The following is a 12,540-nucleotide window of genomic DNA, read 5'->3' on the forward strand; positions in this document are numbered from 1 at the left end:
AGTTTTTATATACCCGGTGACAATCCCTAATTCCACCCTTGAAAACTACTAGCTATACAAACCTTCATAATTATTATATTATATTGTACTTATTGCCAACTATCGTTTTCAGCATTTGAAAACTTGATACATAATAATAAAAGTACATAAATGTTTCTATGGTATGTGTGTGATATTTTTCTGGAAGATTGAGATATAATAACCACAATGTTTTAGTACCAAACTGGCAACTGTAAATAAATTGTATTGGAAAAAATACTATGCAAGAATATTCATAGGTGGACAAAATTTATTGAATAAATCATGGTGGTAAAACAGCATTGTTCCATTAAAATAAGACATGATTAATAAAGATCAGTGGATAAATAAGTTCAAACAATTATTTAAAAATACAGACAAAATTACAGAAACACAATATCAACAATCTAAAAGGCTATTAATTGCACTACCATGTTAACTTGGAGTGACATTGCCATACCCTTGTTGAACAGAGTGGGTAATACCATTGTTGCTCAGGAACTCCCTTGTTTTAATTATTCTAACATGCTTCCGGTCTGGAAGATCTACAGCCATGTGAAGTTTGTGGCCGTATACAGTTGACATTAATGTAGGAGATGGTTTGGAAAATTCCTATGGTAAAAAATATATTGTTGATTGACAGGTTTCAAGGTAGATTTGTATATTGCTCTGTAAAAAAAGCAATAAAAAAAACTTCTGAAACATAATACCTCACTATGAACATCTAAGCCACGGCTTTTGGCATGTTCTCGGTCACAGCGATGAAGTTTATTGTTAAAACTGTTTTCCCAATGGAAGAGACGGTTGTAGGTTGAATTGACTCTTTCCTTTTTGAAGGCCATGATAAAAAATAATGGTGGAGAAAATTAAATTTTAATAATTTTTAAACAACTTCTTAGCAGTAAACCTTTTGTTCATTGTTGAAGTATGTCAATTGTCTTGGGGCATCTCGACTTTTAGGTATTGAACCAAATGCACTTTGCGCTGATAGTGGTAGTTCACCCTTCTTGACGAAAACAGTGCTTGCGTCAACATAAACTGACATGTTATAATGTAAGATATAGCCTTAATAAGTTAATATAAAAAAATTACAAGTACACAATGACATATTTTCCTTTACGGAATTTTTTGCATTCCTAAATGTTGGATTTTTTTTCTGGTGTTCTTTAAAATTTTTTAAAAGAGAATAATAACCAAAAATGGAGTTCTACATTCTTTAAATCGCAAATGGATTTTATTTTACCATTATTATTTACCTTTAAATGCTTAAACCTAAATCCGCGCTCTATCGATAAGTACAAAGTAACGCAAAAACGGTCTACAAATGCTGCATACCGCAACGTGCACTATTTGGGTTAGGGTACATGTTAGTGGTAGAGTGGGTCAATCTTTATAATTAATAATAAATTTAATAATACGACACCCTAACCCAAATGATGTGCTTTGCGGTAAGCGGTATTTGTGGACTGTTTTTTTGGCGTTACTTTTTATCTTTCAAACAGAAAGAGCCCTCCTAAATCGACCATTTTAGCGATTAGCGTTACGGGTAAGTGGGTGTACGTGTAGGTACAAAAAAGTTAAGCATTATTAAGATTCCGAGCTTGAAGTGTGCATGAAACCTTGATTGCACACCTGAACACCTTAAAATTTAAGCTGTACACCACCCAAATTGGCGAAAACTGCCATGGATTGCACACTGGACGAGTAGGACAACTAAATCCCTGTTACTACGGTCCCAATGCTTCACGGTCTAACGATTTTTTTAAATCAAATGATTTCAAGAATGTAAGAAGGTTAATGTTGGTAAACATTTATAGCATTGGTTATATTAACTTAACAAAACTATTGGCGTTTAGTATTTTGTGAAAATGTTTTCTGGCTATTGTCAAGTTAAGGCTTGGTTATTGGCAAATGAACTCTATTAGTATTCTATGGCTAGACTAAGCCTGGCGACCACTCGACTGTAGCATATCTCCTGGCGCGAAATATGTTGTTATTGTTAAGTTAACCTGCGAGGCTGCCAGTGCGACCTGCAGCTGCATATTGCAGATCGTGATAATAAAGTTTGTAAGAACTTTCTAATTCTTTGCACCCTGTTGAGTTTTAAAAAAAGCATGGATTTTCCCAGTACCCAACGGCTTCCAGAATGTAATGATAGCTTTATTTCAGATGATGCAAACCAAGAAAAAAATCAAGTTGGAATGTTAGAGGTATAGAAAGTAAACTTGTTGGCTTTGCTGAGATTTTTGGGCGCTGGTCTAGAATCCTACCACAATGCAAATTATTTGGGTTAGGGTGCGGGGTTGGCGTTTGGGTTAGGGTGGGTCAAGTATTATTATTAAATAATGAATATATTAATACTTGACCCACCCTTACCCAAACACTAACCGACACCCTAACTCAAATATTGTGTGTTGTTTTAATAATGTGGTAGGATTCTAGACTAGCGCCGATTTTTGGAAAACAAGCATTGCCTGTTTACATGTTTTCTAGATAACATCAACTGAAGCTAAATTGCATAATATACTCATTTCCGTATATCCCGTGTATGAAGGTGATAACGTAATAGGTAAGTCAAAAAGTAATTTGTATGCGGTATGCACACATAAATTTGTTGAACGCAAAACTTAATTTATAAAATCGTGATTTTTAATAGAATTCTTAACCTCGGTTGTGAAAGCATCCCAGGTTGGAAAGTGGCCTGCATGCATTTGCACTCTCAGCTGCGGCTGAAGTCGCCCATAAAAAATCGCCATAAAGTGCAGTTAGCTAAAAAAGTCACTCAAAACTGCAAAACTTTTGTCCTGCTACAGAGACGTAGCTGCATAGCCAAGGTATTTCGCGCCTGGGGCAAACTATACAATTTGTGCACCCTCCTCCATGTTTATTCACATTTTCTATTGTATTACCATAATATACCTAACTTTATACGAAAAACAATTAAAATTTTAGTAGAACATTCTTTAAAAAAGAAAGTAGCCTCATTTTGGCACTTGTAAGTAGGGATGTTCAAAGTAGAATCCCTAGGTATTCTAGAATAATAGGTTTCGAATCTAGAATAACGAATCCAGAATAGCGAATCCTAGTATATTTTTATTAAATTATTTAAAATAACAGGGCCCACAATCACAGCAATAAATCGCCCAAACAATTTTCTAACATGTGTATATTATAATAAAAAAACTCTCTCATATGTTTAACATTCTTAACAACCGTCATCTGAAGCCGTTATGTAAACTGGAATATGTCAACTGTCCAGGTTGTGTCCAAAACTTATATTTCTGCCATTAGTGAGAAAATGCAACACTGCACACAGAACTCTTAAGCAATTCGGTCCTGATTTTGAAAGCATTGTTAAGTCTTATTGCTTCTTTTTTGACTAACATGATCTGTTATGCAGTAAAATGATGTACTGCAAAGAATACAAAGTTATTATTGACATAACGAATTCTTGACAATTACGTTGTGCATAACTGCATAACTTCCCTGAATATTGGCCTAAAGTTGACCTTAAGTAACCCCATAGTGCATTTTGTGGACGGCCAGCACGTTTTGCAACGCTATGTTACTTTTACAACTTAACGCATTTAGGGAAATTGCGAACTCCACACCAGACATTACACGTTAGCCACTCACCCAATAACGCTTGATTGACACTTAATTATTAGACTTAAACGTTATCGCAAGACGCAGTAATTGGTCGCCCGAAAAAACGCTGACACTGCACTACCAGGTTACATTTAAAGCAAGCACTATAAATCGGTCGCCGCGGCGACAGGCCAACTTACCACATGCGTTTGTGCAATTAGGCGCAACAATCCGCGGTAAAACATTAAATTATATTGGTTCCAATAATCCAATTACCCAAAATAAACGGCAGAATTCGATTCGAATCCCATCTGGATTCGAATCCAAGGATTCGATATTCTACTTTGAGCATCCCTACTTGTAAGCCTCATTTTGGTGCCTCTGTACCTTGGCGCCTGGGGACATATGTACCCTACCGCTCCCCTTAGCTACCCCTCTGCCTGCTATCGGTTTTCTGTATAGGTGTTAATTTTTACCTGTGCAAATTTTAGAAACAAATACATTACAACAGTGAAAATTTTGACTGAAATTTTATTAGAGCAATGCAATTTCAAACAGTATAAACATCTCCTTGTCCAATATATTCAAAATTAATTTGATTCTATTCCTTCTTTAGAAGCGATTTGAGCAACTACCACTTTACTGTCTGGAAACTTTAGAGGAGATGTTTATGCAGCTTAACATTCTGAGTAGTAAAAAAATATTGCTAAAATTCTACACGAACTTCTTCCAAGTATTTTGCATTTGATTGACTGTATGCCAATGATTGCATTTTAAGTGTGCAATTTTACTTTTTTAGCCATGTATTAAACACATTTTGCACTTGTCTTTGTCTTATTGTCTGAAAAATTGATCATGTAATGCAGTGAAAATTGAAAGATACTTGAGCAACAGGCAAATAGCCTTTTCCTTGCACCATTAGTCACAGCCGCACATTTGGTGGAAAAAGCCTATGTTACTGTAATAAATTTTATAAAAAAACATCAAGCGAAAGGGAACTGCTGCAAATATAGGTTTTTATACCACTTTATAAAACCAAACTAGGTTTAAAATAAAATTACTTCTAATCGTTTTGCAGGACGCCATGACAACTGTGACATTAGCATTCCGAGCGGAGTTGCTCTTAGCAAGAAACATGCTTGCATCGAAGCAGAAAAGACTATGTCATTTATTTATGATTGTGGAAGCAGCAACAAAACCATGCTAAGAACCTTAAAACTAAAGCCAAATATTCGGTATTCCTTAAACGATGGTGATCAACTTACATTAGCGAATATTAAATTCACATACAAAACATTATCGGTAGGTTAAATTTTGTTCTAAAATTTAAGATATTAGTTAAACTTATGTAATGTGGACTGTATTGTATTTTCTTATTTAATAGTATTCTCTGTTGGTTAAAATAATGGCAACTTTTAAAAACTAATATTTTAACCCTACTTTTGATGTTTGTTTTTTATAAGAATTACCTTTATTTTTTATCCTCGTTTTAGACCGAATTATGTAATATAGCCACACCTCAGAGCAAAAAGCATAACATATCTTTTCTGGAGATTGCTGAAACACCAACCTCTGACTTGGTAGAACGACAATATGCATGTAATAAGCGGTCCAGAAATTTTGAGGTAGTAGTAATACATGTTTATTAGATAATTTTGTGGAATGAACCAAAATCAATAACCAGAACTTTTTGCTAAGGTATATGGGTTCGTGTACTGGGTTCGTGATTTTGGAAAAGGGGCTATCCAAACAGTTTTTGCCATATGGAAATGTTACAATAAAAAGTTATATAAAGCAGTGTATTTGCCTGGTTTACCTCTGACAATCTTTAAATACGGTACCATTGAGGATGTTTAAAGTGGAATATCGCACCGTTAAATTTAAATCCAATTCTAACATTTGTATCAGATAATTGTAACAGATAAAATTTCTTAGTTAAATTACCTTGAATGGTTGCGCCCAGTTCTACATATGCTACTGGCAAGTTTGGATAATGGCCTGTTGCTGTAGCGTAACATTTAGGGTGCTTGCATCAAATGTAGTTATATAGTGCGCCTTTTTTGGAGGAAACAATTACCTTGCGATTAACTTCGCCTAATTATTAAGTGTAAATGAAGTGTATTTGGTGATCGGCTAATGTGTAATGCTAGGTGCAGTGTTGCACTGAATATGTGAATAATAGAAATCACCTTGACCCTTGCAAGATAAGTGTCGACCTTAATTCCCGATCAGTACCAGCAAAAGGTTGCAAAGTAGCACTATGTCGTAAAACATGATGGCCTTAGACAAGTTGCACTATGGGGTTACTCAAGGTCAACTTTTGGTATAGTATGATATAATATCATTCACTCCTCACCTAAAAAAAATAAATTAAAATTAAATGATTATTTAAAAAACAAGGGATTCCATACTCTGGATTCTTTTTTTTTCTAGATTCAAAGCCTAATATTCTAGAATCCCCAAGTATTCTACTTGAAACATCTCTAGTTGCTCTACTTTCTTCATTTACTTAGTTTCCAAATATTCTTCCGATTTTTGTTTTAGCACATAGAAGTCAAAAATAGTAATTTTCTTTGCATTTAAGGAGATACCAGATTCACAACCAGGGATATTAAATGACTCCTTAACGCATTCTGGAAACAAAGATTCTGTTGCTGAAATGTTAACTGAAGATAATTCCAGGGAGGCCAAGGTAAATTTTACTTAAAAATAAAGGGACTCCAACAATAGGACTGAAATTAGAATAACTTCACCATTGGAATAAAAACACAGTTCAAAATACGACTAAAATAGAACTAATACCTATTAGTTTCTAGAAGAATTAAACCCATCTGAACAAGACAACAACCATTTAGAAGCCCTTTTCTAACATAAATATGTACTGTTTTTCTATTTTTTAATAATTTTAATAGCACATGTCAGTTCTTTTTTGAAATTTTTTTTTCCTGTTTATAATGACATAAAGCTGCTCTTTTGGTCGATCAAAGTAAAAACACCATATTGCCACGTTTTCTGTGTGTTTTTTTAGTTTCTACACTTTTTGCACGGTTATTACAAGACAATTCTTTTTTGCCTGTCAAAAAAGTCAAAGGTTCACCTTGCACTTCGATTTGGCTTCAGATAGTTGTGTATCTCTGATTTGGACAAATTTATTAAACAATATTTTCTGTATTTTTTTTTTTTAACCGAGAATTTGTTCCCCAGGAAGCTGTCATGCATAAGTGCAGTAGCTCAGCAACCTTTTGTTATTTTACTCTAGTGATTGATTAGTTGATTAAATACATGTTTCTCCTATTTTCTATCACTTGCTAAGAGTCGTAAAATTTTGTATATATACATACTGTTAATTTTTGACCTAAAACTACAATACTTCTTGGTCAATTCAAACCCTTAACAACTTAGATGCTCGTAACTAATTTTAAGTTCTTTGTCTTAGCCAGTTGATTCTCCTTTCCATGGAGATATGGATTTTACCGATGCTGAAACACAAAGATATGACAAAACAAGTGAATCAGAAAATTATATTGATAGCGACAGTACAGACATTGACAGTAGCAATGTGGAGGATTCATTTACAGTTGAACAAACTCAAGCATATTTTTCCAAACCTCAAATAGCCCACAATTTGAGTGACACTTTTTGTATGTTGGAAACACAGCAATTTAAACATACGTTGAACATCACAGAGTTTAAAAACACACAAATAAATGACCCAATTGATATAAAAACTCAAGCATTTATAAATGAAGGATCTAAGCATAAACAAAACAAAAAAGAAAGTCAGGTTATGGAAAATGAACGCAGTGATCTTAATAGTGATGAAGAGTACTCTCTTTTGCCTTCGTTGCAGTCACCAAGCTTTACCCAGTCAAATATGCCCAATAAAAACTCTGAGGATTTGATCAAATCAGGCCCTGAAATTAACAGTGACTGTAACAATGACTTTCAAGTTAAATCACATAAGAAGTTGCAAGAAAGGCACAATAAAAATGTATATGAACAAAACAGAGAAATTTCTGTTGTTCACTCGGCAAAGGCTTTTGATAGTCTTTCTAATCTTTCAAACAGTTTAGAATCAGTCATTGGTACAGAGGATACTGTTCCAGTTGGTGCAGATACTAATCACCAGAAACAAATGGGTACTCAAGGCAGTGTGGATGATACAATCCCTTATACTGATAATGATCATAGTTTACAACCAGGTGACAGTTTGATATCTGCTGATAATTTCTATAAAAGTGAAAACTCTCAACCATTCTCTCTAAGCCTGAAAAGAACTGACTGTGCATTGCTTTCAGAACAACCTAATTGTAATACTGGTAAATCCTCTGTCGAAAATGGTGTTAAAACTATTTCACCCTTGGAAGAAAAAAACTTTGAAACATCCAATGTTGCTCACTCATCTTCACCTAAAATTAGTGGGATGTTGCATTTGAGCCAGAGTGAGAGTGTCGAAGCTGTGAGTCAAATATCTAAGGACCTAAATAAAAATAATGTAATGCAGACTAATGAAGTAACTGCCACATCTTCTAATAGCGTACCTGCTGTTATGCAAATTGAACATCAAACAATGAACAAATATGAAATAAGTGGCTGTATTGACAAAGGTAATAATGTGCAAATAAAGAAAATGTCCAGCCTAACAGATGACATAAATACAAGTGATTTTTCTAATAATGAAATAGTAAACAAAGCACATATCAAATACCTTAAAGGTACATTAACTGCACAAAGTACAAATTGCAATACTGCATGCAGATTGTCAGATGTAAAACTTGTACAAAAAGTTGAAATCACCCCTAAGGATGTTGAAGTACAAATATTATCAACTGTACCCACTTCACAAACTGATTTATTAAAACAAGAATTCAATGATTCAAAGACTTTTATTAAAGAGGATTGTTTCAATTCTGACAACATTGATACTCAGATTGGAGAAGGGGTGCCCTCCAGTATTAATAGGCATTCTGATAATTTTGATGATTTTGTGGCTACCCAAGTGTTTGCCTCAAGATCACCTTCAGAAAAACATTTGTCAAGTGAAAGTGTAAAAGTTGCTAAAGAGTCCAGTATTACATTGGAGGCCACTGATCAAAACAGCCAAACTGCGGATAAATTTCTGTCCAAATGCCGAAAAACAAGGAGGGTGCGGAAATGTTTTGATAAAGCACCTGGATTATCCACAAAACCAATTAACGAAAAAAAGAAGAGTGCAAACCTAAAAACTTTAAAAGGAAATTCTAAAAGAGTAAAAGTCAAAGATAAAACAGTTGGACAAACCTATAAGCGGTAAGAATATATTTGAATGTAATTCTATTATTGACATGTATCATGGTGATCAGAGGTTGGCATCATTGTTGGTCACAATATTTTTTGCATATTGTTTGTGGACCACATACAGTTGGCTTCATGTATGCCAGGGTGTACGGCTGCACAGAAAACACTTAAAAATGATGGCCTTATACAATGAACAATTTACAAAGATGGTTTTGAAAATGCATTAACTAGATTAGTTTGCTCAAAATGCATTTGAAAAAGAATAGAAAACCTGTAGAAAATAATTTCCAAAGGTTTTTTTTTCTGCGCTAGTAACACTAATATTGTAAGCGCTTAAAATTGTAACAATGCTATTTTTTAACTGAAGCATATTCTCTTAAACGATGGTCTAACTGTCACTGTTCAAAGTCGCCTTTTTATGTAATGATAGCTACCGAAAAATTATTCCCTATAAACATATTCTAGGACCGCATGTTTAGTGTGTAATTGACACAACTTATTTTCTCTTAACCGCAGCTCGTATTTTAGCTGACTTGGCAGTTGGCACACTGCCCGATGTTGCACTAATGGTGGCATAGTATTTCAGGTGGCGAACGGCGTGCTTGTACTTTAGCGTATTTCCATACATGGAACTTGGGAAATTGCACTGCTGATAGTCCAAACATGGTCTACCCAAATCAATCACACATATTTCACCGTGTTGGTTTAGTTTTTTCTGCACACTAAACGTTTTGACGCACATGTTAGCTTTGTGTTTTAAAGGTTCCTTTGGCTGGACGTTAATTGGCGCCTGGCGGTGTTGGATAATTTTTTATGACATCATTACAATCACTATTTTATGACGTTATTGTTTAACATCACGAAAAATAGCGGAAAGTTAAAATCTTCTATTTAATTTGAAATATCCGTTAAATAGAAATGACGAGCTGCCACAAACAAATAATAAAATGATTGAAGATACAGACATTTTAAATCATGTTGAAGATGGTGCAAAAAATTTGAATGAGAAACGAATAGCAATTACAAATACTGTCAAAATTGAACCCGTGACACCAACAAATGATATCAAAAGCCACACATCACGAAAAAGAAGAAGAAAGGGCAAAGATGATACTGTTGTTCAAGAAACTCCTACAATTTCATCTTTAGGTTAGTTTGTTTTAATATTTTTTTGGGTCTTTAGGGTAGCTAATATTTTTAATGTATAGGCTTGGTGTTAAAATCCTTAATCGTGAAATCCAGGATACATGAAACACCTTGGCTTTATGAAGCTTTTACAAGATGTATAGGTTTTCAAAAGTTATTTTATCAATGTAATTTTTTACGTAGCGAAAAAGATCAAACATGAAGGGAAAGAAGAGGATGCTGCTTATTCAGAAGTACTTTCTTTAAGACCAAGAAGGCAAAAGCCAAAAGTTGTGTTTACTGGTACGAATTAGTTCTAATATTATATTAGAATTTATATTAAGCACGATGGAACGATCTGAAGTTTATCAATTATTATCAGAGCTGTACTCATTTACCCTTACCCTAATTACTTTTACAAACCCAGGTGTCGTTGATAAAGATGGCGAGTCGACAGTGTGCAAATTAGGGGGAATAATTACGGATGACATGCTTCAGTGTACACACCTTGTGACTGACAAAATTCGCCGAACTGTCAAGTTTATGTGCGCAATGGTTCGTGGAATTTACATCGTCGACAGACGTTGGTTGTTGGAATCGAAAATCCAGTCCAGGTGCGTGATAAGTGCGTTTGTTTAAAATAAACAGATTTAACGCATATTTGAATTTAGGAGTGCACCAAACCATTTCCCCTAAACTATGTTTTTTTAGCCAATTTTTGCTATGTAAAGCAAAACTTCTGCGCATTTTTACCTTATTTGTGTTTTTGGTGTTTTTTCCCGCTTTAGCGAAATCTATTCAGGCTCCATACAAACTAATAAGTAGCATTTTGCTGGCAACATGTTGTTGTAGATACCAAACTATTTAGACGAAATGTTAAAAGCTTTTTGCGTATTTAACGTGACTGTGCTTTTATTAATTTTGTTTATACAAAGAATGGCTTCTTTTGACTCTAGATTTCTGCCTGAAGAAAACTTCCAACTCACCTTTTCCAAACACGAACAGAAAATGGACAACGGCTCGCCGAACGCTGACCTCGAGAAACAATATGGCTTTCAACTTTCATCCAGCTTGGCAAGAGCCAATAGCAGAAAGATTCCCCTTTTCTCAGGACTTTGCATCCACGTCACTAAATCCGTTCAACCTCCACCCGATCAAATGTATCAGATTGTTGAGTGTGGCGGAGGAGAGGTTTTGAGGAGGCTCCCACGATCCTGGAATACAGAGAGGTGGAAAAACTTAGTTGTGGTGTCGACCGATCAGGACAAGAAGTATTGTGCGACTCTACTAAAGGTAAGGGCTAATTGTAACTAGTTTTATAGATGAAAAAGTGAAGATAACAATTACTTTCACTTGTAAAAAGACGTATTTTTATGTCTTTCCACAAAAATCTGTATTTACGTGTGAAGTTCTGTTTCTCCGCCAATGTGCTACTTTCAGTTGTTAGTAATAGAATAAAAATGAACATTATGTTTTTCTTTAGAATTTGATTCCTGTCGTTTCGAAAGAATTCATCTTGACGGGAATTCTTCGACAAAGATTGGATGTCAATTCCTTTCGATTATTTGCGTTCACAAACGAAAGTAATTTCGCCTTGCCAAACTTGTCACCACCTACACTTAAGTCAAAAACTCGGAGACAAGCCGATTGTGATGGCAATAATAATATGAACACTCGTTCTCTACGCAGTAGTAACCGAAGAAAATGATTTCTGGACAACCAACTCATATATCGCAAAATTTCCTGTATCCAGTCGATATTATGATGCAAATTTATTTTACCCTAACTTGTTTTTGGATTTACTTTTAGATCATTTTAACATTTGTCACAATTTTAAATAAAGTATGTTGTGGCACTTAAAGTCCTTATCGTAATAATCTGTTTTAATTTTTTTGTTTGTAAAATAAAACATTACGGATTTAATTTTAGGGATGTAACATTGTCGTACATTAAGTGATCACAGCTGTAATAATAATTCAATGAAGTATACCTCAATTGACCAGCCTATATTATAGTCAACAAAAACTTTTACCTTATTGAAGGAGACTTGAACCATTAGGCACGTTAAAAGTTTAGCCATATCGACTCTACAGCGAAACGGCTGCCCAAGCCAACGTTTAAAATCGACCGAAATTATGTTTTGCGTTTGTCTTGGTTAAAAAATGTTGCTTTAACCATCTTTATAATAAAAAATACGCGAGGAAGGTGCTCAGTAATCGTTAATTTGCCATTTAAATTTGGCGTTTTTTTGAAGTAAACTTTAGTTCACAATTGCTTGCTTTCATGCAATTAGTCCTTTATTTAGTCTATTTTTTATTATTGTATAAATAACAAAAAAATCACAATTGTTTAGTTGAAATTATATAACCTATGGGCGTAGGCTACTTAAATTGCTATTTTGTCAGTCTTTGTTTGCCTATCATTACACTAGCCCAGGATTTCCCAAACTGTGGTCCGCGGACCACTGGTGGTCCGCGACGACTACACAGGTGGTCCGTGGCGATATGACAAGAAAATAAAAAGTTATACGTT

The 12,540-nt window shown here is 34.5% G+C and overlaps 2 protein-coding genes across 2 annotated transcripts; one reads left to right on the forward strand and one right to left on the reverse strand.

Moving 5' to 3' along the window:
• Nucleotides 1–231: 231 nt before the first annotated feature.
• On the reverse strand, nucleotides 232–1,098 carry LOC146160435 (cilia- and flagella-associated protein 90-like). Its single transcript, XM_083385634.1, has 3 exons — nucleotides 926–1,098; nucleotides 729–845; nucleotides 232–630 (listed from the first exon to the last, which is right to left on the reverse strand). Exons 1-3 carry the CDS (start codon nucleotides 1,061–1,063, stop codon nucleotides 454–456), a joined length of 432 nt encoding a protein of 143 aa, XP_083241760.1. The 5' UTR covers nucleotides 1,064–1,098; the 3' UTR covers nucleotides 232–453.
• Nucleotides 1,099–2,046: 948 nt separating this feature from the next.
• LOC146160436 (uncharacterized) lies at nucleotides 2,047–11,931 on the forward strand. Its single transcript, XM_083384946.1, has 11 exons — nucleotides 2,047–2,228; nucleotides 2,512–2,587; nucleotides 4,685–4,908; nucleotides 5,100–5,231; nucleotides 6,191–6,298; nucleotides 7,043–8,895; nucleotides 9,800–10,032; nucleotides 10,213–10,311; nucleotides 10,436–10,622; nucleotides 10,965–11,301; nucleotides 11,492–11,931. Exons 1-11 carry the CDS (start codon nucleotides 2,133–2,135, stop codon nucleotides 11,714–11,716), a joined length of 3,570 nt encoding a protein of 1,189 aa, XP_083241072.1. The 5' UTR covers nucleotides 2,047–2,132; the 3' UTR covers nucleotides 11,717–11,931.
• Nucleotides 11,932–12,540: the final 609 nt, after the last annotated feature.

This window comes from Ascidiella aspersa, chromosome 3 (genome assembly GCF_963924565.1).
Source record: "Ascidiella aspersa chromosome 3, kaAscAspe10.2, whole genome shotgun sequence".
Taxonomy (NCBI): Eukaryota; Metazoa; Chordata; class Ascidiacea; order Phlebobranchia; family Ascidiidae; genus Ascidiella; species Ascidiella aspersa.